Source organism: Pelodiscus sinensis, chromosome 3, assembly GCF_049634645.1.
Source record: "Pelodiscus sinensis isolate JC-2024 chromosome 3, ASM4963464v1, whole genome shotgun sequence".
In the NCBI taxonomy this organism is placed as follows: domain Eukaryota; kingdom Metazoa; phylum Chordata; order Testudines; family Trionychidae; genus Pelodiscus; species Pelodiscus sinensis.
Genome location: NC_134713.1, coordinates 76,014,031 through 76,039,931, shown reverse-complemented (window position 1 = coordinate 76,039,931; position 25,901 = coordinate 76,014,031). Strand labels below are relative to the sequence as shown.

At 43.3% G+C, this 25,901-nt stretch overlaps 1 protein-coding gene across 1 annotated transcript; it reads right to left on the bottom strand.

Annotated features, from left to right (window-relative positions):
• Nucleotides 1–4,300: 4,300 nt before the first annotated feature.
• On the bottom strand, nt 4,301–25,807 carry QRSL1 (glutaminyl-tRNA amidotransferase subunit QRSL1). Its single transcript, XM_075923955.1, has 11 exons — nt 25,672–25,807; nt 24,118–24,277; nt 20,883–20,981; nt 17,589–17,685; nt 16,549–16,725; nt 14,416–14,591; nt 14,198–14,310; nt 12,001–12,193; nt 10,561–10,678; nt 8,303–8,508; nt 4,301–6,602 (listed from the first exon to the last, which is right to left on the bottom strand). Exons 1-11 carry the CDS (start codon nt 25,693–25,695, stop codon nt 6,391–6,393), a joined length of 1,575 nt encoding a protein of 524 aa, XP_075780070.1. The 5' UTR covers nt 25,696–25,807; the 3' UTR covers nt 4,301–6,390.
• Nucleotides 25,808–25,901: the final 94 nt, after the last annotated feature.

Below are 25,901 nucleotides of genomic sequence, written 5' to 3'. Positions count from 1 at the left end.
TGTGTTTAAAAAGATGATCTGATCCTGCCAGGACAAGGTAAGATCTCTCAAACAGAAGGCCTGGCCATTAATTAAAAGATCTAGGTTAACAGGGAATAATTCCTCTTCTGAGAGTAGTGGAATACACAATTGAAATTTGTATGCTAAAAGGGGATACAGTAATTTGAGTACAGGCAGTCCCCGGGTTACGTACAAGATAGGGACTGTAGGTTTGTTCTTAAGTTGAATCTGTATGTAAGTCGGAACTGGCGTCCAGATTCAGACACTGCTGAAACTGACCGCCAGTTCTGACTTACATACAGAATCAACTTAAGAACCCCAGGCGTCCCCAAGTCAGCTGCTGCTGAAACTGATCAGCAGCTGATTCCAGGAAGCCCGGGGCAGAGCAACTCTGCCTGGGGCTTCCTGTAGTCAGCGCTGGTCAGTTTCAGCAGAAGCTGACTTGGGGACGCCTGGGGCAGAGCAGCTGGGGTGCTACTGGACCAACCCAGCAGCACCCCATCTGCTCTGCCCCAGACGTCCTGATTCAGCCGCTGCTGAAACTGACCAGCAGCGGCTGAATCAGGACCTGGGGCAGAGCAGCTGGGGTGCTGCCGGGTTGATCCAGTAGTGCCCACGGGCGCTGCAGGACCAATCGGCAGCGCCCCAGCTGCTCTGCCCTAGAGTCCAAAACAAAAGCCTGGTCTGCTGGGGGGGGGGGGAGCACACTAGCTGCGCCCCCCCCCCCCCAGCAGACCAGGGACACGGGGAGCAGAGCCGCAGCGGCAGCGGTCCCCAGCAGACCACAGGCACCCTGACTGAAGCCGCAGCCGCGGGGGGGTCCCGCGCCTCTGAGGCTTTGCCAGAGCAAAGCCTCAGAGGCGCGGGGAACCGCCGCTGCTGCCGCTCCAGTCTGGGTGCCTGTGGTCTGCTGGGGACGGTCCCCAGCAGACCACAGGCACCCTGACTGAAGCCGCAGCCGCGGGGGGGTCCCGCGCCTCTGAGGCTTTGCCAGAGCAAAGCCTCAGAGGCGCGGGGAACCGCCGCTGCTGCCGCTTCAGTCAAAGCGGCAGCAGCGGCGGTTCCCCGCGCCTCTGAGGCTTTGCTCTGGCAAAGCCTCAGAGGCGCGGGACCCCCCCGCGGCTGCGGCTTCAGTCCGGGTGCCTGTGGTCTGCTGGGGACCGTCCCCAGCAGACCACAGGCACCGGGTCTCAAGGGGCAGCAGCAGCGGTTCCCGCGCTTCTGAGGCTTTGCTCTGGCAAAGCCTCAGAAGCGCGGGAACCCGCCCGGTGCCCCGGTCTGCTGGAGACGGTCTCCAGCAGACCAGGGGCACCGGAGCAGCTTACGAACGGGGCTTTCTCGCCCCGACTTCCGGGGCGAGAAAGCTCCGTTCGTAAGTGCGGATCCGACATAAGTCGGATCCGCGTAAGTCGGGGACTGCCTGTATTCCCATAAAACTTGGGGCAGGCAAGTGAAGCATTGCACTAGTGCATTGGTAAGATAATACAGTTTAAAAGGGACAGACTTATAAGTAGTAAACATCTGGAGACACAATTACTTCCAATAAATTGCATTTTCCACCTATTCAATAGCTGAAAAAGTAGTTGACAATATTATTTGTATTGCATTCTTTAAGAGTAAAAGTTCCCTTAAGAGCATAGTTTTTTTGGTTCAATGTCTACTGTATTCCAGTAATGATAATGAGTAATTTGTAACAGGAGAGATGTGTAATGCTGGGCTGTAGTAGGTTTAAATGATGTACAGATCTTACGTTGGCTAGCTGTTTCAGCCATAGGCAATTGCATATTACCAGGGAAAATCCAATATATAAAACTGAGGTAGTTTTTAACACATGGAATATGCATAATTAAACATATTAGATGTTAATCTTCATAAAAGATTCAGGAATAATTTGTCAAAAATTCACCCACATATCTTGAGAGTTCTAAATTGCACAAGATCATTGTGTTACATCAGCAAAGACCTGAAGCAATAGGGCTGCAAGCGGGTGCTAGAAAAGCTTAGCATAGAAAAGCTAGATAAAATTCACTTTATTTTTTTTAAATATGCCAACTCACTGTTATTTCTTTAAAAAAGCAGTAAAGACAGCACACTCTGTATCTGAGAATCAGCGCTTAAGTGAAGTTTCCATCTCTTAAATAAGATTAAAATATGTTCTGAAATGGCTTCAGTGTGAAGTTAATTCATCAGCATGCATAGTCTCCTAGAACTGGACAGCATGGTAATGTGACATTTGTTTTAATGAGTTTGCTCTTGAAACCCTGAGGTGACAGTTTAATGAACTGTCTGTGCTTTCAGTGAGAGGCAGGAGATGGAGAATTTTGCACACCTCTGTGAGATAAGCATGTAGATGTACTATGGTTATTGACTAAAACTTTTAGGCCCCGAGTAACAGTACATCCCTGTACAGTAGTTAGAGCTATTTTCCTTTGGGTGGTCAGTGAATTCTATATTTTAAAATCACATTCTTGCACTTAAGGCAAGAATATTTATTTTTAAAAATAAAGTGAATTTAGTGCCAGTGAAAGATAGCAGGCTGGCAGCATTAGGGATTGAAGTCCTGTATTTACAAAGAACAAGTAGTGCACAGCCTATAGCATCCTTGCCTGTATGATGCCCCAATATACAATAGCCTTTTTAAGGGGATCACTTTCACAGAGGACCAAAGATCACCTGATTGCCAAAGTGTGGTTTTTTTTTTTTATAAAGACTCTGATTCAGTGCCTGCTGAACTCAACAGGAGCCTTTCTACTGACTCTTTCATCTCTCTATTGAATAAATTTGGATCACTGAGACACCACAGTAATGTGACCACCACAACACCATTTTAAGTCTTCTTACAAAGTAAATTAGCATTTGAGGAGTTAGATTCCCTAAATTTGCTGCTGTTACACTTTTAGATTGATAACTGTTATTCCCACTTCAGTCTTCCATTTGGTCAGCCATAGTTTGCTATCATGTTTGGTTGTTGCTAGGAGTTACTCTGTGGTGCATATTTGAAATATGGCTTCAGATTTCTGAGGCATTTAAGCAATGTGTTGAGGCAGAAAAGCGCAGGGATTTGTGTTAGACATATGCTAGGTGACAGAGGTTTCAGCTCCCCTATCTTGGCTAAGTATCACTGTAGTAATGTGAGGGAATACATAGTTTTGCCATAACATCCATGTGCTAATCTGCAGCCAGCACTCTGCAGAAGTACTACTGCAGTAGGGAAGTACTACTGTGCACATGTACCTGACACAAATGGCTATGACAGGAAGTCACTATTTCTTAGTCCTTTCATGGAGAAATGGCAAGTGATACATGTTCTAAAATTCCATGTTTTGCTTCCTTCAGTTTACATGCAGTGCCATGAATCGTGTCAAAGCATTCTTATATTGATGTGTAAATACCCCAATCGAGGCCTAATAAGCACAGAGAGGAACAGAGGAATTATTTATCATGTCTTGCTTACAATACTATTGCTAATACATCCTAGAATGATGTTTGTGTGTGTGTGGTTTTTTTTTAGTTTTTTTTTTGCAACAGCATCACACTGAATCATGTTTAGGTTGGGACTCACTATAACCCCTAGATTCCTTTCTGCAGTATTTCTTCCTAAGCAATCAGTTCCCATCTTGTAAGTATGGTGCAACTGGTTTTTCTTTCCTGAGTACTTTGCATTTGTCCTTATTGAATTTCATCCTATTTTCTTCAGTCCATTTCCCCAGTTTGTCCAGATCACTTGCAATTTTAATCTGGATCCAGAACTGATTCTAGCGGGGCCTCACTCAATATGCCCTTCCAGCTTGACTGTGAACCATTCATTGATAAGTACTCTCTGGGAATAGTTTTTCAATCAGTTCTCATTACTGTGTTCAGTTTGTCTGGGTGGCAAGATAGGCTCGAGAGTCTCGGTGGATTGCCTGTAACTAACTCCATGTTAAAAACTGGTCTAATGATCCAAGAGTGCACATTTGGAATGAGCTTAATGAAATTATTCATAGAATATACCATTCGGCTGGGGTGTCAGTGTGACAACAGCATCCTGACTGAATCTGCCTTGTCTGTAACAGACTAGCTGAAACTATGTATCACCATTCACCTTCCTCTCCTTTTTCCCCCCTTCCTCCCCCCACACCAAACCTACCATATTCCCTTATGGCCCACTGCTTTACTAACTATAGGAAACTGTCTTGTTTACTGCATGTAATTAAGGTTTTTAAGCTTTTAATTAAAGCACCATGGAAATTGTTTGCCATTTTAACTTGCCAATGATTTTTCCCCTATGTGACTGAGTCGGAATCAGACAAAAAAAAAACAAATTAGATATCACTTTATGTGCATTGGTAACTTGGTTGCTAGTGTACATATTTTACAGGCTTAATTTCAGTGAGTGCTAGGGTTGCCAGGCACCAGCACCACTGACAGGGCTGTAAAAAGTCTGGTCAGTGATGCAACAGGTGTAAGACAGGCTCCCTGACTCCGTGCAGCTTCTGCAAATGTCCAGCATGTCCCTGCAGCTCCTAGGCAGTGTGGCAATGCCCTGCCCCCAGAGCCTGTGGGAACATGCAGAGCTCCCTGGAGCCTCTGAGGGGCTATAGGGACATGCTGGCTTCTTCTGGAAATCACACAATTAGCCCCTCTGCACTGCTGACCAGGAGCTGTCTGAGGTAAGCAGTAGCTGGCTGGAGCCTGTGCCCTGATATCCCTCCCACTTCTTCAACTCCTGCCCCAGGTCAACCCCCCCATCCCAAACTTCCTCTTGGAGCCAGCACCCACATCCCCTCTTGCACCCCCGCTTCCTCTTACAACTCTTCTGACTCAGCAGAGGCCCCCCTCAGCCTACTCCCCACATCACCTTCTGCACCTTACCCCAGCCCTAAGCCTCCTCATGGACCCAACCTCCCTCCCACAGCCAGCACCCCAACCCCTAGAGCCCACTCCCACATTTGGAATGCCTTAGCCCCAGTCAGGACCCCCCTCTTGCACTTAAAACTCATCACTCCTGGCCCCACCCAAGAGTCTGCACCCCCAGCTGGAGCCTTCACCCCTTCTCACCTCAGTGAAGGATGAGTGAAGGACAGTCTGTGTCAGTAGGAAGGGATGCAGTGAGTGGACTCTGAACAAGAGGGGTCACATGCAGTCAGAAATGTAGGGCTGGAAGGGACCTTGAAGTAATCTACTTCCCACTCTCCTGAAATAGGATCAACTAAATCTCTAGACTATCCCTGTCAGGTGTTTGTCAAACCTATTCATGAAAACCACCAATGCTGTGGTCCCTCAGCTTAATTACCTCATTTCTTATCATCATCCCTTGAGAGAAGAAAACAGAGCCTCTAAACCTGAGAGTTACAAAGAAATAAGCACTCTGGTTGGTGACATGGAAAACAATGGTTCTGAGGGTAAATTTTGCAGATGTTACTGGCTGTTAAATCTTACATTCTAACATCTGGGTTGGAAATGCATAACATTTCATCTGTGTCAAATAACGTTCAGCAGGAAGACTAACTTTCTGCAATGTCTTCAGTGAGGAAAATATATGCCTCAAAAACAGAGGGAGCAAGCAGAAGAGTAATTTCTGAAAATTAGAAGGTTGTTTCTGAAAGGAAACATCTACAAATTAGTTCTTGTGGAAAGGCTCAATACCACAGCCACCTTCAGGTTCTGTACAAAGATGGCTCTTCTGTGCTGTATGTGGTTTAGATACGTGCTTGCTCTTGAGGAGATTGGAAATGAACAAGAAATTTCACACCCTCATCTCTTTCTTTCCAACCTTGAGTGCAGAGTGTAATACTGCACTTCCATATTTTTATGGAAATTTTTTTGAATATGACTACAGGTTCTGGAATAGCAGGAAAGGGTGGTAGGGCACCCCTGAGGGCAAGTAGGCAAATTCAGTGGTATGATCAGCCTATCAGGTGACAGCCTCAAGGCTCTTGCATAACTCTCCTTCACTAAGGCCTACTATGGTTGAAGACTCCTCCATAGCTTGGTTCCACACAACTTGGGAGGAAGCAGGAGACCAGAACTCTAGGACTATACTCTGAAGGAAGACTGCATGTTATTCAAGTACCGCAGGTTGCCTTGAATGAAGAGGGGAAAGCTGCTCTATAATTATAAAGATATACACGTTGAATATATTTTTTCATGTTAAGTATAAACAATACAGGCAGTTCTTAGTTGTAGGGAACAGACCATAGTCCTCACTTCAGTTTAACTGCACACTAACCAGCTCTCCTGCTTGTCTTTTGCATGCTGCTTCAATATAGATGTTTTTAGATTTTTCAACCCATCCTTTTGTACAAAAACAGAAGGATTACATTTCTTCTCAATTTGAAAACAGCACAAAGTGATTGAGATATTCTAAAATCCTCCTTACTTCAGCTAATGAAGCCACCAAGTATTGTGTTATGAAAGAGAGGCGGATTTCTGATGGAGAGACACAATGTGACCATGATCCATCATTCCCTGTAATTGTATCATAGGGAACTGTACTTGTTTTTCAAACCATTTGGCTACAGTAAGAAGCTGCTGCTCTCGGAATGCACGGCCAATAAACTGAAGCCCAATTGGCAAACCTCTCTCCGAAACTGCTGTTGGAACAGTTATGGCTGGCAGCCCTGAGGGGGGAGGGAAAAGCAAAATTATTAAAACATCATATGTGGCAGATTAGCTATTACATTAATTATTACAAAAGTGACTCTTAGGAAAGGGAACCAAAACAAAAGCATGTAAGCAAAGACACTAAAGTTAAAAATCTTAGTCATATAACCAAGATTATTACTCTTGGGGGAATTCTGTGCAAATGCACAGAATTCATACCCTCTGCATATTCCCTGCACCTGTAGAAAATGCATTCTGCCAGAGAGGTGCTGCAGTTACACTTTTTACCCGCTAGGGGCTTGTGGTGCCAGAAAGAGGGTAGTTGCTCAGGAACTGGAACAGCCAATTGCAGATATGAAGAGGGCAGAGGCTGGGTTCCTCTACAGGACTAGGTGAGGAGGCACAGGATGGGGTAGTGGTGGACAGAGTGGGACACAGAGGACTGCTGAGGGGTCTCTGGGGACACAAGAGCTAGTGGGGTAACACAAGAGGCTGAATGGGAAGGGGGTACAGGACCACACAGGGACAAGGCAGATGTGCCTGAGTGACTAGGAGAAGCTGGGGTCATGCATGTTCTACATATGGGGGAGGAAGAAGAGGAGGAGGCTCCTCAATTCCTTAACAATTCCTCCCCTCCTCCTACTCCCCCCTCCCCTAAATAGCACCTGTTGCATAATTCTCCCACCCAAATCCACCAATACTCCAGGTACACTCCCAGGCTCCTTTCCAGCAATTACTTTCTTTTCCCTCAGCTCTTCTCCTACCCGATTCCCCAAGCCTTTGCTCTGCTTCTGAGGTGAAATATGGTTTTATAACAGTGAGGGGCAACCTAGGCTAGTGAGTGGGCTGCATGAGTGGCCCACCATCTTAGTGGATCGCAAGACTGTCATAACCAAGATGGTCTATTGAGAGAGGGTAGTTTTGCTAACTGTACTTGCATATCTAGAAATTGTGGGGTATGCTGACTGGATGCAGAAGGAACACATGGCTCTCACAATGTTGTGTGCAATCAGCACACACCTCACTTACTATGCCCTTGCTGTACATGCATGTCACTTTAGTGATATTGGTAGGAAAGAAACTCTGTCGATGGAAGCCAGTGGAATCTGGCAATCCTGTGCGTGAGCAACAGTTCACAAAATATCTTGTGGGCCACACATAGAACCTTGATGGGACATATCCAGTCCATGCGCTGCAGGTTGCCCACCATTCTTCTGTACTGTAAGTATTACTCAAAGTTCTGCATTAATGTGCCTAGTAAGGAATCTATTTGTCAAAACAAATTTCCAGATTCTTTTTTATTGTCTGCATTGTTACAGATATATTGACCTGATTTTGAAATAAATTACCAAAATAATGTGAAGTGTAATTATATTGTGTTATTTTCACAAACCAAATATACAGAATTTTTAAATGGTGTGCAGAATTTCTAATTATTGGTTCAGATTTTTAAAAATGTTTTAGTGCAAAATTCCTCCAAGAGTAATTATATATTAAATTCTTGCACATTTAGTGAATGAACTCACATTACATTACCACCATCTTATGGTCAATATAAGCTTTGCTACTCAGATAAACATACTGACAACTAGATTCAGACAGTTGCTTTCTATACAGAGATCCTATAAAAAGAAGGCAGTCAGCTAGTGAGAATGGATACTAAATTGAAGATTAGCAGGGGAATATTCTAAGTAGAAGCACTTCTTTCTCTACTTACCTGCCATGTTTGCGGCCTGTGTAAAAATATCATCCTGTGCACTGCGGGTTCTATTGTCTTCTTTGATAAATTCTACATATGGTATTGTATCTCTTAGAGTAGTAGGAGTGAGCAAAACATCAATACCACCATTGAAAACATTCACAAAGTCATTGGCGATGAGTCGTCTAACTTTTTGGGCCTTGATAAAATAATTTTCATAGTTCCTAGGAACAAAGAATCACTGGAGTTAGAAATTAAGTTTAATACCATCAATAATTAAAATGGATGAGACACCAGTGGGGAAAAAACAAACCCAGTGTTCCCTCTGAGTTGAAGGACTGCATCGCTTCAAACACCTAGGTTTTCAACAGCACAAACTCAGTCATCAAAGCAGCATGGTTGCAGATGCCCTAATGGCACTAAAGTATGTTCTTAAAATGAGTCATGAAACACATGCAGGAAGAACTAGGATCAAGTGTCACTGAAGAGTGGAGAGGGAATATAAATAAAGGAAAACACAAGCCATGTGAAGGGTAGGCTCTAGATATTTTGTGACCCAGTCTCTTTCTGGAAGTCTACTGTTCAATTATCCCTGAATTTCATTGCATGATGGAAGAGTGATGTCTGGAAAATGACTGATAAATGACATTGCTACATCTGGTCCTTTTTATTGATATTCCAGAGAACCACATCAGGTCTTTGCTCAAAATTCCGGAGTGATTTATTTTATGTAAGCAGCAATTTAGACTGAAGGAGGCTCTGAATTCTTCATCTGTTTTGGTGTATATCTGAAGCAGAAACAAACTAAACAGTTTATATTTCCTACTGCAGCATTACCCTAAGTTTAAGGATTTCATGTCAAGTTTAGAAGTTCAGTTTCGAAAGAATTAGTCAATAACTGGTATTAAACATTTTCTGGTTAAACAGCAAATATTTTGTAAATCAACTGTAAGTAAATACCAGTGTGGTGTCTGATAAAAAAAATTCAGATTATCCAATACATAGTTGTCAGCTCATCACTCTGAAGATCCAATTTGCTGAAAAGTTGTAATGAAAACAAATCTGAAAGTGTCTTAACTTTTCAAGGCTTTAAAGCATTTACAAGAGAACCTGATTCTTAGTCTTTCAAAATGATTGTAAACATCAAGATACAACTGATCCATTTTAAGAGTTGCAGAACTAATGGAAATGTTCAAGACTCATGTAAGACTAAGTGTCTTCAACTAGTTTTCCTGGTTTAAAATTTTATATCAACTGCTTTTAAGAGGAGAAAAGACCGAGTAGTTAAATTTTAGATTTCAAAGGGCCCAAATGCTGATGTCATCTGTAACTTGAAGACATATGGCTTTTATTAGCTCTGTAAAACTTTAAAGCAGTAGGAATATTCTTATGTGCACTCAGTGTCACAATTCAGGGCAACTGCACCTGTATCCTCCTGCTATGGCTCAGTGAAGATACCCCCTCTCAGCTTGCAGCTTTCCACTGGCTAGGGGAGTTCAGACAGCTTCAGCTCAATTCACCTATTGAACAGTTCATAGGTCTTTGATTTGGAGTTTCCAAATGCAGGTAATTAGCATACTGTTCCTTTTTTGGGACTTATCTTTAAAGGCAGAGAACAACAGTACATAAATGTTTCTAATACAATGTGGCAGAGTGGAAATCCTCATTGGTTGGAACCCAACAGGGTGGAGGCAGAGAAAGTGAAAATCTTACAAAGTTAGAGGGGTAATATGCTCTCCAATAACAGTCATCAATGAAGACAGATTGAGATTGGGTGGGAAATAAATATGTTCTTTCTGATCAGTTCATCCAGCTGAGCTTTTAAATTGCCAGGCCCTAGGGCAGCTGCCCCTTTTGTTCCCTCTTCTCCATTGGCAGTTCAGGGCAGGGGGAGCAGAAAGTACAGCAATGTGCCACAGCAGAATTTTAATGTCAGGTGTGTACGGGCCAGTATGCCGTACTGGCCCTCTTTCACTTCTGCAATCACTAAAACACCACAGGCTAAATTTTTGCATGGCTTAACCAAGGAGTACCAATATGGCACTCAAAGTGCCCATTGCACAAAATGCTGTTCTACCTTCCTAAATTGAAGGTAGGAAAGCATTTATTTGTAGGCATTAAAATCCAGGTGTCTCATATTATACAGTTAAATCAATATAAATAGATATTGCCTTAGCAACAAAGAATTTGCCCAATGTAAGTAATTTCATCCTGAGTTGCTTTAGAAATAAGTCATTGATATTGTACATTTCAAATCTCAAATGTGCTGAACTTACTGTTTTAACAAAAAGTAGTTTCCTGATAGAATTCTTCCTCTGACAACATCATTAAACCCTTCTCGTCGTGTTGCAGCATACATGACTTCTGTGGACTTGTCCATACTAGAACGGTGTCCTAAAGGTAAATCACCAGTAATTTTAAAACAAATCCCAAAGATCCATGAAAATAATATAAAATATTTATCTTCATAATGACATAGTACATCAAGTGTGGCAGATATTAACATTTTTTTTTGCACACAAGCTAAAAACTTGTTAAATATTAAATTAATTCTGGAATTATACTGGGGACTACGCATTTGGGGGGGGGTCTCAAGAAATTTGTATCCATTATGAAAAGTACAATGAAAGAAGTGCTGCATATGAATTAGGGATGTAAAATCCTACATAACTGGTTAATGGGTTAAATGGGAAGTTTAATCACTTAATTAAAGGGGGACTGCCACTCCAGCCTGACTCCTGGGGATCCTGCTACAAGCAGGGACTTCGCCAGCCTGCCCAGAGCAGCCCCTGTTTGTGGTCCCCCCAGGTCCACTGCAGACAGGGGCTGCTCCAGACAGCCTAAGCAGCCCCTGTCTGCAGTGGGTTTCATGGGGATGGAGCAATGTTTGCCCATGGTGCAGCCTCTATCAGTTAAGGGTTAAGCAGTTAACCAGTTAAGGGTGATGCTTACTGGTTAACTGTTCATATCCCTAATATGAACACTCTTATGTTTCATTTAAATCTGACAGGGAAGGTAGAGAGAACTAACTCTTCTCATCCTTCATGAAATGCATATGTAGAAATATTTCAGTAATACCGATAGCTCACCCTTCAGTTTATTTTGAGCAGAGTCTAAAAACTGATCTGAAAAATGCATGCATGGTTTGTGCTGCAGAGTACATGCGTTAAAATACAGTTTCTCTCAGTCTAAACAAAATCAAACAAACGTTGCTTGCAGAAATGAAAAGCCAACGACTTATTTACAGGGGTTTGATCCTAAGCGATGGTATTCATTGAAATTCAATGGAATTAATTCCATAGACTTTGGATCAGGCCCTATCTACCCATAACTTAAAGCACACCCAAAACTCAGCACCACTCACACTGATGTAAGCAGCGAAATTCCACTCATTTTTCAATTAAACTGAACTTGTTTATGGCACTTGCTTAACTGTTTGGCAAATGGCTCAATTCTGTGACCCATGGACAGATGCACAAAGAGCACTCAGTCTAGTTCAATACCTGTATATGTGTAATAGAGTATATAATAGACTCTATTATATGTTGGAAAAAACTTAACGCCAAACATTCAACCATTAAATGCAGGTAACCGTGTCTGTTAAGTCATCATAGCACATACACCGTTGGCAGGAATCTTTATACAATTTAATAACCAAAGTGAATACTTATTTTTATATAAATATAGCCCTTTTTCCTTTGAAAACTTTAACTTACCATATTCTAGTCCATCAAACCTAGCCATATTTGATGCTACTTCTGCTGTGCACAGCACATGATAGCAGATAATTGAATACTGTGTGTGGGGTAGACTCACTTCCTTTACTCTGGCACCTGCATTCTCAAAGAGATCAGCAGCCTTAGACCAAAGTGCCAGAGTTTCACTTGATAATCCTGGTGCATGGTATTCCTTAGAGAACAATAGTTAGAATATTAATCATATGCACAACCATCTTAAAAAATTTTCTATGGGTTTACTTTCAAAGATTCTTAATTATCTGCAAACAGGCCAAATTATGGAACATATTATTAGATGCAAATACAGTTAAATTAGACCTCATCTCAACATTCTTTTTAAAATGACTTATTACAGACTTACGTTTGCGTGGAACATTAAAGGATATTAAATAGTATTCAGTTAATAGGTTTCTTTCACAGATTTTAAGGCCAAAAAGATGATCATAATGGTCCTACTCTGTGTTATTCAGGTTAGAATATATCACTATGCAAGTCTTGCTTCTATTTTGTAATTTGACAAACGGGTAGTTTCCCCTTCAGAGTCTATTAACTGCGGTTGTGCTGCACTGAGCTTCAGTTCAGGTACAGTACATATTAAAATTTAAACCACAATACCAGGCTTTTATGTTAAATGAGCAGAATGGCTAAAGTACATGAATGGCAAGTGTCATACCTATGTCAAAGACAGCACTAAATCAGAGTGAGTGTCATAACAGGGGGGTTGGTGACAAGCTTCACTCTGTGTATGCTCTTAGGATTTGCCAATGTGGGGAGATTTGCCTAGCATAGCTACTGAGTGAGCAGTGAGGTACTGAGGAACAGCAGAATTAGCTAGGATGTAAATTTAAAGTGCATTAACTTTCCCATGTAGACAAGCCCTTACAAGGAGGCTCTGATAGACAGCCTGGTTAGTTTAAGTTACTAATGGTGTTTAGTTGCATTTCCACTTTTGGCAACACTTGCTACAGTTCTACCTATTAGTTCAGTGTCAAAATATGGATCCAATCCTGTGAACTCGACCACATCCTAGTACTAACAGTGTTGCTTACACAGAGAAAAACTCATAATATTGTGAAAGGGGCATTACTGGCAGGAGAAATACCACTAGTCTTTTCTTATTTACATCATTTTATGTATGTTAAATATTTTCAATTTTAGTAACTTACATGATCTTATATCTGCTCTTTTTGCATTTCACTCAGCTGAGACAATAAAAATAACCAAACAGTGTCACTCAGTCTAAAATTTTCCTGGTTCACCTGTACTAGCAGAATACTTGGATTGCAATTAGTGAAGGGGAGTTTAAATCCAACCATTTTTCCCATTATCTCACTGAAAGTGTCTATTAATAGAAAAGCTTCTATGAATGTTAATTTAAAAAAAGCAAAACAAATTTTAAATCTTAGGTACATGATCCCTAATTAGAACTCTTTTTGTGCGATTCCCTTCTTTGTACAGCATAAGAAACTTTTGCATTAACGTAGTACTTTTCAGCCAAGGATCTCAAAGCACTCCATAAACAGTCTTGTGAAGTATTACCCCTCTTTTACACTCAGGCTATGTCTACACTGTAAGCTAGGGAAACAATTCTCCTACTCATGCACATGTACTTGTAGCATTAGAGCTTAGCATGGTGTATCAACAGCAATGTAGCCATGGTAGCACAGTAAGCAGCAGCAAAGCCATAGCTGAGTGATGCCAAAAATGTTCACCCCAGTTTCAAGCTGGTTTACATGCAGGATGGCTCTGCCGTGCTTATGATACATGTGCTACTGATATTTGTACTCAGGCTAGCTGTCATTGAGCTACCGCATGTATACACAAACAGAGGGTGCACATCCCTAGCTTGCAGTATAGACACAGATTCAAGCACCAAGAAAAGAGTGACTTCCTTTAAGTCAAATAGGCAGTCAGTGAAAGAGCCAACATTAAAGCCACGGAGCTCAGGCTCCTCAATTCCTTACAACTTCTAGATAATATTCCCTCCAAAGACTGGACAGAACTCTGTAGAGAGAGTCAATGCCCTATAATAGCCTGAAGAGGTAAACAGCAAATCCTGAAATACACACACTTTCAGTTCCACATGCTGTCTCCATAGATCCAAATCACTGAAGACTTTGGGAGCAAGACGTATAACTTTATACTCTATCACTGGAAAGAAAGTTGGAAACGCTACCTTTGGTATTCCTATACAGAGCTTGCTGGCATCTATAAAACTCGGTAGTTCAAACGGCTTAAAGGGATCTTGCACAGTAGTAGAGTCTTTGGGATCATGACCTGCAAGCACACCTGAAAGATGAAAAAAGGCTTGTGAAACTCAAAAGTAGTACAGTGGGCTCTTGAATTCCAAAGATTTTGGAAAAAAATGTATATAAAGACGGGCACTAATAATACCTAATACAATCGCTGCATCATCCACACATCTGGTTAAAATTCCTGGTACATCCATGGAGTTCACTAATGGAATGAGACCATGACGAGAAATCAGTCCATAGGTTGGTTTTAAACCTACTACTCCACAGAGAGCAGCTGGGTTTCTGGTGGACCCTCCTGTATCTGATCCTAAAGCCCTATGGTTTAAATAGAATCATCATTAATAGGACTGATACTTCAAAACAGATCCAAATTGTCTCTGCTCTTAAAAGTCACAGACTTATAAATGGGATTTTTTTCAAATGCACAAATATGAGAATAAGTTAAAGTACATCTTCCTTTAGGCACTCAGCTCCTATTTAATAGGCAAACAAAACCATTAACTAATGAGTATTCTTAAATAAAAGCAGCTGGAATCTTCTATACAACTAGCAGACATTGCTACATAACTCAAACTCTTACACAAATTACCATTTATATCCTTATATCTTCCTGGTGAGAAAATTTGCAGCCAAAAATTCTGCATTCCAAAATTAAAAATTCTGCAAATTTTATTTGTCAAAATTTCAATACAGGTTGGATCTCCCTGATTTGGCACCCTTGGGACTGGAGCAGTCCTGAACCAGGAAGGTTACTGGATCAGGAGAGGTCAATGCTCCTCTCCCGACTGTCAGCTCTGCTTTGGCTCTGCTCCTGGAGGCAGCCCTGGCTACCGGGCTCTGCTTCCACCAGTAGCCAGGACTACGCTTTCTGAGGTGGTAGCTCTGCTGCGACTGGCCTCCCAGTCCCACGTTCCTGGCTGTCCAGGCTCTTTGGTCCAGAAATATCTGTGAGCTTGCCAGACCAATGTTGTGGGCCAGCCCTGCTACTCCCGTCTATCCCAGAGTCCAGTTGGGAGATCAGACACTCACATCTCCTTCCCCCAGATCCCTGCCATGGAGACCCTCCAGCCAATACAGCTAAATGTCCTCCCAGCCCTGTGACCCCGCCTAACCATATTCCTGCACCCTCTCACTCCTCAGATCCCAGCCATGTCCCTCCCAGACACATGTCCCCTAATTCTCAAAGCCCAAGAAGGAGAGAGAGCCTGATTCTTGGTACTAGGCTTGCACGGTGTTTCCTGTGTACTGCCCCCTCCTTCCCCTCAGGCATACTGAGAACTGCAGCTGCTAGGATCTCTCTAGCTCTCCCTCCTTCCCCAGCAGTGTCTTGTATGTGGGAACTGGGCTCTGGTGGGTCCAGTTGATCCTACTGGCAGCCAACAGCATTGCAGCCCACTTCTGCGGGGGAAAAAGGAAATTATATGCAAAAAATATTAATTTTTGCAAAATTCTGCATTGTGCAGTGGTGTAGAATTTCCCCTTGCAAATACTAAGATAAACCTTTCATCCTGAAATTGCACACTTTGTATATTTATCTTACAGCTAAAAGCTACTCCATATACATAATACATTTTATCTATATTTTCACACAAAATGTTAGCATTTTACAACATCATCATAAACCAATACTAGCTTCTACAAAAACCCATCTCTTTTCAAATCTACATTGAAAAAAAAAAAGAATTTCTAAGTGTTTGCATAACTTGGTTGTTTATAGTATATCTGGATTCTGAAGATTATTAGTTCCCAAATCCTATGTCTGAATTATTAGACAAACACTGACACATAAATGAAGTATGTTGGAGGAAGGAATATTACAATTTAAGATCTTTAGACAGCACAGAATCGAGATTTTTCCCCCTTTTTTGGTGGGAGGTGGCATCCATGGATCCCATGACATTTTGAGACAGAGTTGGTATGAATGATAACAGCAACATTCTTTGTTGCTGCCACCATAAATGTCAAGCAGTGCAAAATGTTCCTGGCAATATTTTGAATGATACTCAGAATGAACAGACTAAAGCTTACCTTTACGTAAATCACTGATAATTTATGTTCTGCATTTCAGAACCTCTATGTTTTCCCTAGTGGAACTAATTCTTCAATACAATGTAAATTATCCTATAGTTTCAAACAAAAACATTATCTTCCCTTCTCCTGGCACTTCACTAGTAACCTAGTTCATAGAAAATTCTATAAAACAAAGGAAGCATTGAGGAAAAAAGGGCACACACTGTTATGATGCAGTTAATAATTCCATAAAGGTTCTTACGTAAAACATGTGAAAGAAGACACTGCAGCAGCACTGCCTCCTGAGCTTCCTCCTGTTATCAGCCAATTGGAGTCTTCATTCTCAGTCTGGGTGTTCTGCACACATTTTTCTCTATACTGCCTTGAATAACTCCAGGGGTTTCTGACTGGTCCAAATATTCCATCTGTGCTCCCAGATCTGAGAAGAGAAATTCAGATAGGACAAACATAGACAACTATATTTCAATACTTCACATTATTAATATGTGTTTTTCTTCCAATTCCAACTATTACTCCTGACCCTTCAGGCAAATCTGACTGTGATATGGAAAGGCTGGTATAGATTTACTTGTGAAGTTGACCCAATGCTGTTAAATTAAGAGTTGCAGGAAAGCTTAAAAACCTATTGTTATACCTTCACGCCTTTCTACAGAGCAGACTGAAGGCTAAATTCTCCTAACTCACCCTAAATTAAGTACAACTCTACTGAAGTCAGTGGATTCAAACCATGTAAGCGACAGGCAAATTAAATGATGAGTCTGCTTCAAAATTAAGATCTTTAAGCCTGAGATACAGTAAACTGCCAACCCTAGGTATGAGAGATTGGTTGAAATAGCATGTCATTAGAGAGAGTCACACAATGGTGGGAATGTAGACTGTTCTGTAGAAAGCACAGCCCTTCCTGGAATATTACAGGGTTTCCAAGATGAGGTAGAGTACAGAGGCAATGTGATAATTCTCATGCTTAGGTGACGGATCAGAGGGTAATTCAGTTACCAAGAAAACTGGAGTCATCTTGAAATTAAATACTACACAATTAATCCCTCAGTACCATCCTATCATGCACAGCTGCTACAGTGTCTGGCCTTCCTTTCTTAAAATCTCACCACAATGGATACACACCATAACTGGATAAATATTCACTGAGAAATTCACAGACAGTCATTAGACACTCATGGAGAGAATTTCCCACCATATAACAAATGTATGAAAACCCAGCCGTTAAGGATTAGAAATTGATTATAATCCATGAAACAATATTAAATATGTAATATAACTTACCCCATTGCAAATTCATCTAGATTTGTTTTTCCTAGAAGCACAGCCCCCTGATCCAATAACTTCTGAACTACTGTAGCGTTGTAAGGGGGAATATAACCTTGAAAAAAATCAGACTGGTTAAAAAATTGTCTGATGTCATCTGGAGGACTTTCAAAGTCATCATCTCTGCATGGCAACTGTCACTGTGCAGTGCTACCAAGTTTCTTTATGACAGTAGCAGTGATAATCAAAATGTATTGATAATAAACAGGGAATAAGCCTTAATCAGCACTTTTATTATTTCCTAGAGACTTCCTTCTCCTGAGACTGAGCCAACAGTATAGTTAGTATAGTTAACTCAGACTTGTTCACATGGAGATGAGAACCAAGTAAGCATCACCTGGTGTTGCTTACCAGTTACAGTTAACTGGGGAGGACTGAAGCAGCTCGTCCCTGTTCAATCAGTTAATTGGTTAAAACATAATGTTTAACTGCTTACCTAATTAAAAAGGATTTTACATCCCTAATTGCAGCCTGAGTTCTAACAGCTGTTCTGACCAATACTGATGCAGAAATCTTTTTCTGAGAAAGCTATTAGAGCCTATATCAGAATTTCACCTTCAAGACTCTCACCCATGCACAATTACCCCTGCTTTGGTGGCATGCAGTATAAAGGCAGTCTGAGATACCAACTAACCAGCAATGGTCAGGTTATAGTCAATTTTCCCCCTTTCATTATTACAAACAACACAATAACACTAATTGAAATCAATTAGCAAGATTAGTCCCCAATTTTTTCAGTTTACTTCTTTTTGTATCATTACTCTTTCCCTTCATTAGTTAATGTTTGCTGTTTGTAGAAATCTAATACAGCTATGTGAAATTTTTTCCCCCAAATAGGATAATACTAGTGCTTTTACTAATGAAACATATCCGTACAATCCTATGGACAGCTTGATGGGCCTACTGAGTGAAATGAGCTATGGGTATTCAAAAGGAAAAAAAATTGCTATGAAACAAAAATCCAGAGAACATAATTTGAAATAATGACTTTCATATTAAATATAAGACAACCATTGAGCTCAAGAACTAGGAACAAATGGCTACAAACACAACAAATATTATGTTTGCAATGTGATATGCAGTGAAACCTTGTTAACCAGAAAACTTTGTTAACCGGCATTGCCGCCAGCCACAATACTGTCACATCTTCAGGCACACAGGTCGGGCTTGGTTTACCATGATTGGCTTAACAATTTTTTATTTAAGACGTACTAATCATCTTTAACTCAAAATAGAAATGTGAGACCAACAGTCTCACACTACAAAACTACCAATATTAAAAACCTGAGTTTTACTATTATTGTCCATTCCTAGGTTGATGGAACCCTCAGATAACCGGAATTTTTAGATAGCCAGAATGCCCTAATCCCCGAGCATGACGGATAACACAGGTTTTACTGTACAGGCAGTCCCCGAGTTACGCGAATCCAACTTAAGTCGGATCCGCAGTTACGAACGGGGCTTTTCTCACCCCGGAGGACGGGAGCGGCGGGACGCCCAGATGTGCCGCGGTCCCGCCGCCCACGTCCTCCGGGGCAAGAAAAGCTGCTCCGCGTCTCCCCAGTCTGCTGGGGGGGGGCTACCCCCAGCAGACCAGGGAGACTGGGAGCAAAGCCGCGGAGGACGCTAGCAGCGGGACAGCCCAGATGTGCCGCGGCTGTCCCGCAGCCAGCGTCCCCCGAGGCTTTGCTCCTCGTCTCCTTGGTCTGCTGGGGGGCTCCCCAGCGTCCTCCACGGCTTTGCTCCGCGTCTCCCTGGTCTGCTGGGGGGGGGGGGGAGGAAGAGGGCGCAGCTAGTGAAACTGACCCAGCAGCACCCCAGCTGCTCTGCCCCAGGCGTCCCCAAATCAGCCGCTGCAGAAACTGACCAGCGGCTGACTACAGGAAGCCCGAGGCAGAGTTGCTCTGCCCCAGCTTCCTGGATCAGCCACTGATCAGTTTCAGCAGCAGCTGACTTGGGGATGCCTGGGGTTCTTAAGTTGAATCTGTATGTAAGTCGGAACTGGCGTCCAGATTCAGCCGCTGTTGAAACTGATCAGTGGCTGATTCCAGGAAGACCGGGGCAGAGCAACTCTGCCTCGGACTTCCTGTAGTCAGCCGCTGGTCAGTTTCAGCAGCAACTGAATCTGGACACCAGTTCCGACTTACATACAGATTCAACTTAAGAACAAACCTACAGTCCCTATCTTGTACGTAACCCGGGGACTGCCTGTATATAAAAAGACGATTTAAAAAACATTGACTATTCGCCTGTAACAAAGCAAAACATAACCTGATGATTATAAACTACAGGTTGAACCTCCCAAATCCGGGACTCTTTGCTCCAACAACATCGGTGGTCTGGAAGGGCCAGGCAGCACATGTGGAGCCCCCGCCCTGGCCCAGAACCCCCAGCATCAACGGGGCCAGGCAGTGGCTGGGGAGCTCCAGCCCCAAGCAGGGAACCCCTGGCATCAGCAGTGACAGGCAGCAGCCCAGGAGTTCCCACCCGGGCCGGGGAACCCTCAGCGTTAGCGGGGCCATGTGGCTCAGCTCCAGCCAGGGAACCTTCAGCTGCAGCTGGGGATTCCCCAGCCAGAAACCCTCCATGGCATCGGGGCTGGGATGACCAGGCAGAGTCTGCCAAGGAACTCCTGACTGAAGCAGGACTAGTGGAGGCAGGCAGCTGGAATCCCCGGCAGCACCAGGGTGGCCCTAGTAGTGGGCGGGACGCCGGGTGGCCCTAGGTGGGAATCCCAGAGAACACCCTGTAGCAGCAGGACCGGCAGCAGCCAGACAGTCCCTGCGAGGAATCCCAGGAGATCCTGGGGCAGTGGGCAGGCAGAAAGGTGGGGAGCCATGGTGGGCCAGCTTTAGCGGAGCCAGTGGCAGGGCAGGGAGCCCCAGAGAAAGGAGTCTGGGAGTGGGGCAGCCAGCAGGGGAGCACTGACTTCCCCTGGTCCAGCAAACTCGCTGGTCCTGGACAGTTCAGGTCCCCAAGGTGTCGGGCCAGGGACCTGCAGTAACATTTTAATGTACTGCTTATAGGTAACATCGATCTTCTCATATATTTACATTGTTACAATATTAACAATTATTTAAAAATATGACCCCAAAGAGCACAAAAGTTTGGCAGATGGAGTTAAGGGAAGTGTTGTGCTTAAAAGTAATTCAGTTTTTGAAATGATTAGGCTTTAAATAAGCTGTGCTTCTTCAGAGAAAAGGACCAGAGCTTCAAAATGGTGTTTATTTTGATTACAACACGCTATTTTACCTTTCAGCATGTTTGATGCACATGTTGTTTCAATTCCAGCTGTGCTGAAGTTGTCTTTTATTGCTACAGGAACTCCATCTAAATCCCCCAGTATCTGACCTGGTACAAAGTTGGCACAAAGACAACAGAGGAAAATCTAGTATTAAAACAAACTGTCTGTTACTTAGCAATGACATTTTATTTTACTCTTTAGCTTCACTTATGAGTTATACTCTAATGCTTTTAAAATTATATTTTTCACAATATATCTTTTGTTTTGACATCATCATTTAAGGACTTTACTCAGACCAAGATTTACACTCATACTACATATTCTCTGCAATTGAAGAAGCAGCTTCAACTAGATAAATTATTCAAAAAAGATGCTTACCAATGTAATGCTTGCAATGTAATGCTTATTTCATCTAAAGAAGCTGCTTAAGTCTACTCCACTCCCAAACCAAGAGTCATAGATTCTATCTTCTGATGCTCAGCAACTGTGCTCTAGTAATTGGTAGATGGCTATTAGTTAACCAGGGAAGAATTTCAAAGTGGTTAAACGTCTAGAAGCTGGAACATACTGGCTGGCATTTTGCTGAAGCAATGAGATGGTACGGCAGATTTATTAGGCTGAAATTCCTCCCCTGCCACATCATTCCTCATCTTCTGTAAATAGCGATTGCCTAAAGTGCAATCATAGAATACTAGAACTGGAAGGGACCTCAAAAGGTCATCAAAGTCCAGTGCCCTGCCCATATGGCAGGGCCAAGCACAGTGTATATTATCCCTGAAAGATGTCTGTCTAACCTGCTCTTAAATATCTCCAGAGATGGAGATTCCCATGGCTTGCCAGCCGTGCAGTTCTGCGCTCTGCGTATGCGCAGATCGCTTTGCGCCAGCTTTTCCAGGTTGTAATCTACTCGTCATGGGCGAGTAGTTTACATTATTTGTCGAGCCCTGGAGATTCCACAACCTCCCTAGGCAATTTATTGCAGTGTTTGACCACCCTGACAATTAGGAAGTGTTTCCTAAAGTCCAACCTACACCTCCCTTGCTGCAGTTTAAGCCCATTGCTTCTCGTCCTATCCTCAGAGGTCAAGGAGAACAATTTTTCCCCCTCCTCTCTGATACACCCTTTTAGATACCTGAAAACCGCTATCACAAGGGTGGCCAACCAGTTAGAGACTAAAAGCCAAAATTGCTGTGGATAGAGTACAAAGAGCCACACATTATATATTTATTTTTATATATTTTAATCTATCTACCTATCTAGATATATATATACACAATACACACAATATAGTGATAACAACAACATTACAGAACATTTTGGACAAGAGCACAATTTGAAGTGCCTGTTTCACTCCAACTTGTTAATCTCTGACATGGTTTCCTTTTTTTTTTTTTTTTAATTTATGAAGATTATGGGTTTTTTATAGTTCTAAAAATTCAGGTCTGTCTCAGACTGCAAATATGACGGATTCAAAAACAATAAGGGAGAGACTCATCTCTCAGATGAATTGCTTCAGCCTGGCAAACAATATACAGTGAGCCCTCGCTACTTCGCGGTTCGACCATCGCGGATTCACGACTTCGCGGACTTTTTTCTGTACATTAAAGGGTGGTTTGTTAACAGTACTACATAAAGGGAGGGTTTTAAAAGTCTGAATATACATGTTAAATAAATACGTAAATATGGTGTCCCTACTTCGCGGATTTTCAGCTATCGCGGTCGGGTTTGGAACCTATCTACCGCGATAAACGAGGGTTCACTGTAGCAGCCTTTGAATTTTCTTTAAAGAAATACAGTGTAAACCAGGTACATGCTGATTCTTTTTTTGCCCTGGATTTTAATTTGACATCTGTGTTGGCTGCCTTATTCCACATCCATGAAGACTTTAGAAGACTTTAAGGTGCTTCAGCCCCCCTCCTCTATAACCCATGCCCCACCCCTCTTCCAGAACCAGGCACCCCCAGATCGCTTGCTCTAACCAATGCACCCACCCTTCCCCAGAGCCAGGCACCACTACCCCATCCCCAGCTCTAACCCAATGCCTGGGTCTCACCGGAGCTGCTGCTGCTGCCGCCGCCGCCATCACAACGAGCTTCTTCCTCCAGGCCCTGGGGCGTGTGTGCAGAGCGGTCATGAGCCGAATTTCTCTAAGCAAAGAGCTGCAGGTTGGCCACCCCTGCGCTATCATGTCCCTTCTCAGTCTTCTCTTTTCCAAACTAAAGGAGCCCAATTCCTTCAACCTTGCCTCACATAGCTCATGTTTTCTAGACCTTTAATCATTCTTGTTGCTTTTCTCTGGACCTTCTCCAATTTTTCCACATCTTTCTTGAAATGTGGTGCCCAGAACTAGACAATACTCCAACTGAGGCCTAATCAGTGCAGAGTAGAGCAGAAGAATGACTTCTTGTGTCTTGCTCACAACACACCCGTTAATGCAGCCCAGAATCATGTTTGTTTTTTTTGCAACAATGTCTCATAGTTAGCTTAGGGTTCACTGTATCCCTTTCTGCAGTACTCCTTCCTACACAGTCACTTTCCATTGTGTATGTGTGAAATGGATTATTTCTTCCTAAGTGGAATACTTTGCATTTGTCCTTATCAAGCTTCATCCTATTCACCTCATATTCATCCTATTTACAATCAGTATGGGTGCGTCTAGACTGGCAAGTTTTTCCGCAAAAGCACTTGCTTTTGCGCAAAAACTTGCCAGCTGTCTACACTGGCCGCTTGATTTTGCACAAGAACACTGATGATCTACTGTCCGAAATCAGTGCTTCTTGCGCAAATGCTTTGACGTTCCCGTTCGGGCAAAAGCCCTTTTCCGGAAATGTTTTTGTGCAAGAGGGCCAGTGTAGACAGCTAAAAACTGTTTTGTGCAAAAAAGCCCCGATGGCGAAAATGGCGATCGGGGCTTTCTTGCACAAAACCGTGTCTAGATTGGCACGGACACTTTTCCGCAAAAAGTGCTTTTGCGGAAAAGCATTCATGCCAATCTAGATGCTCTTTTCCGCAAATGCTTTTAATGGAAAAACTTTTCTGTTAAAAGCATTTGCAGAAAATCATGCCAGTCTAGACGTAGCCTATATGTTCACAGAGCCTTCAGTCTCAATTGACCCCATGGTTGTTCCATACAGACAATCAAATAAACAGCAGACTTCACTCAGTTTAACAAAAGGTTCAATCCACCACAGTAAAATAATTTTATGGAAGAACAGCAATTACATATATATCTAGGAAACTTACCTCTCTTATATCTCTCTTCTGATTCTTCAGCTTGTTTTAATGCTGTCTCTTCGGCTATAGTAATGTAAGCATTAAGAAATTTGGTGGCTTTGATAAGGGAGAGACATCTTTGACAAAGCTCTGTTGGACTCACTTGGCCTTCTTTCAATGCTGCAGAGATCTGAAAGGACAGTTTCCATTTTAAAATTGCAAGGACGTAGTTACAAATAATTGGTATGACTTGCAACAATTATTTCAGTCAAGTTCATAAGACTAATTCCCACCCCCATCCCTTAATATTGGAGATAAATCTGATAGATGTAGTCAATGTTCCCTCCATTCTTTTCCATCCATGTGCAGATTTTTTTACATCCATGTGTGAATAAAGATTTATGTGCAAATTAGGTATCTGTTTAACCACACCCTTAGGCTATGTCTACACTTGCGCCATTTTTTTCAGAAGAGGCTCTTGTGCAAGAAGGAGTGTCTACACTGCCCCTTCCTGTGCAAGAAAAACCCTCTTGCGCAATGCCGAGCCTCTTCTGAAAAAAATGGTGGCTCATTAGGTATGCGAATGAGGCTTGGCGATATTCCACGCTTAGCCTCATTTGCATATTACTCGTGCAAGAAGCCACAAGTGTAGACATAGCCTTAATGATTAATGACGGGGGGGGGGGGGGGGGGGAGAGACACCGAGGCATGCTGCCCAAGTTGAAGTAGCCCCTGCCAAGGGTAGGGAGGCCGCTACAGCCTCTCTCCCCAAATCGGTTAATTAAACAGGATTTTACATCCCTGTGAATGTGCACCACTGGTAGAAACAAACAAACAAACCCACCCTAGCTGTGGACGCTCTGCTAATTAGCTAGGCATCATTGGAATCTCTCCCAAGCAGCTGTACACGTTTACAGGGAACGCTGCATTTAGTACTTTTATCATTAGGAAAAAATTCCTAACTGTCAGGGTGGTCAAATATTGGAATAAATTGCCAAGGGAGGTGGTGGAATCTCCCTCTCTGGAGATATTTAAGAACAGGTTAGACAGACATCTGTCAGGGATGGTGTAGACAGAGCTTGGTCCTGCCTTGAGGGCGGGGGGCTGGACTCGATGACCTCTCGAGATCCCTTCCAGTCCTATGATTCTATGATGGACTAGAAGCATTAGCTAACAAAGCCCATCCCCAGCTGTCACATGCAACTCTTTCAGAGCATTTGGGCCTCGCTCAGCTCTGCCGCTGTTCTTCCGGCCAGGTCCTGAGCTGTTTCCAAACACTGCGGTAACACGAAACCCGTCTAAGCAGGGGAGGGGTCCCTGTCGCACCCATCAGGCGTATCGGTGCTTATGGGATCAGGCCGCTCATCCGTGTATTGTGGATACAGAGACAAGCGTCGCAGCACCGTTAGGCTGGAAGGGGGTTTAAACCCGGCTGCACAGGCCTGAGTCCGGGCGGCTGCACCCGGCACTCCCGAGACCCGGCGACAGGCGCGCGCGGGGCTCCCGGCGGCTCGAGGCTCTGCCTCCGCCCCATCGGCGGGAGCCCCCGGGCGGAACCGAGGGAGGGTCTCGGAGCCCGCTCACTTCTCTGAGAGAGACGCGCAGCATCCTGTCCGCGCTCAGGAGCAGCCCGCACGGCCCCAGCCAGAGCGTCAGCCGTGCCTGGGCGCTGCCATCTTGCGCCGCACGGCTCAACAAGGAGCGTCTCCATTGGCTCGGGCGTTCTCAGCCTGGCAAGATGCCGGGTCGCTATTGGCTGAAGTGGGACGGGTGGGCGTGTCCCAGTGGAAAGTGACCCTCAGCCGGGGTATTCT

Bases quoted from the DNA above. Each gene is read 5' to 3' on its own strand.
- QRSL1 (XM_075923955.1), bottom strand. From the start codon at position 25,695: ATGCTGCGCGTCTCTCTCAGAGAA. The intron at 24,278-25,671 runs GTGAGCGGGCTC...CTGTCCTTTCAG, and splicing joins TGCGCGTCTCTCTCAGAGAA to ATCTCTGCAGCATTGAAAGA. The intron at 17,686-20,882 runs GTAAAATAGCGT...ATTTTTTTCAAG, and splicing joins TGCATCAAACATGCTGAAAG to GTTATATTCCCCCTTACAAC.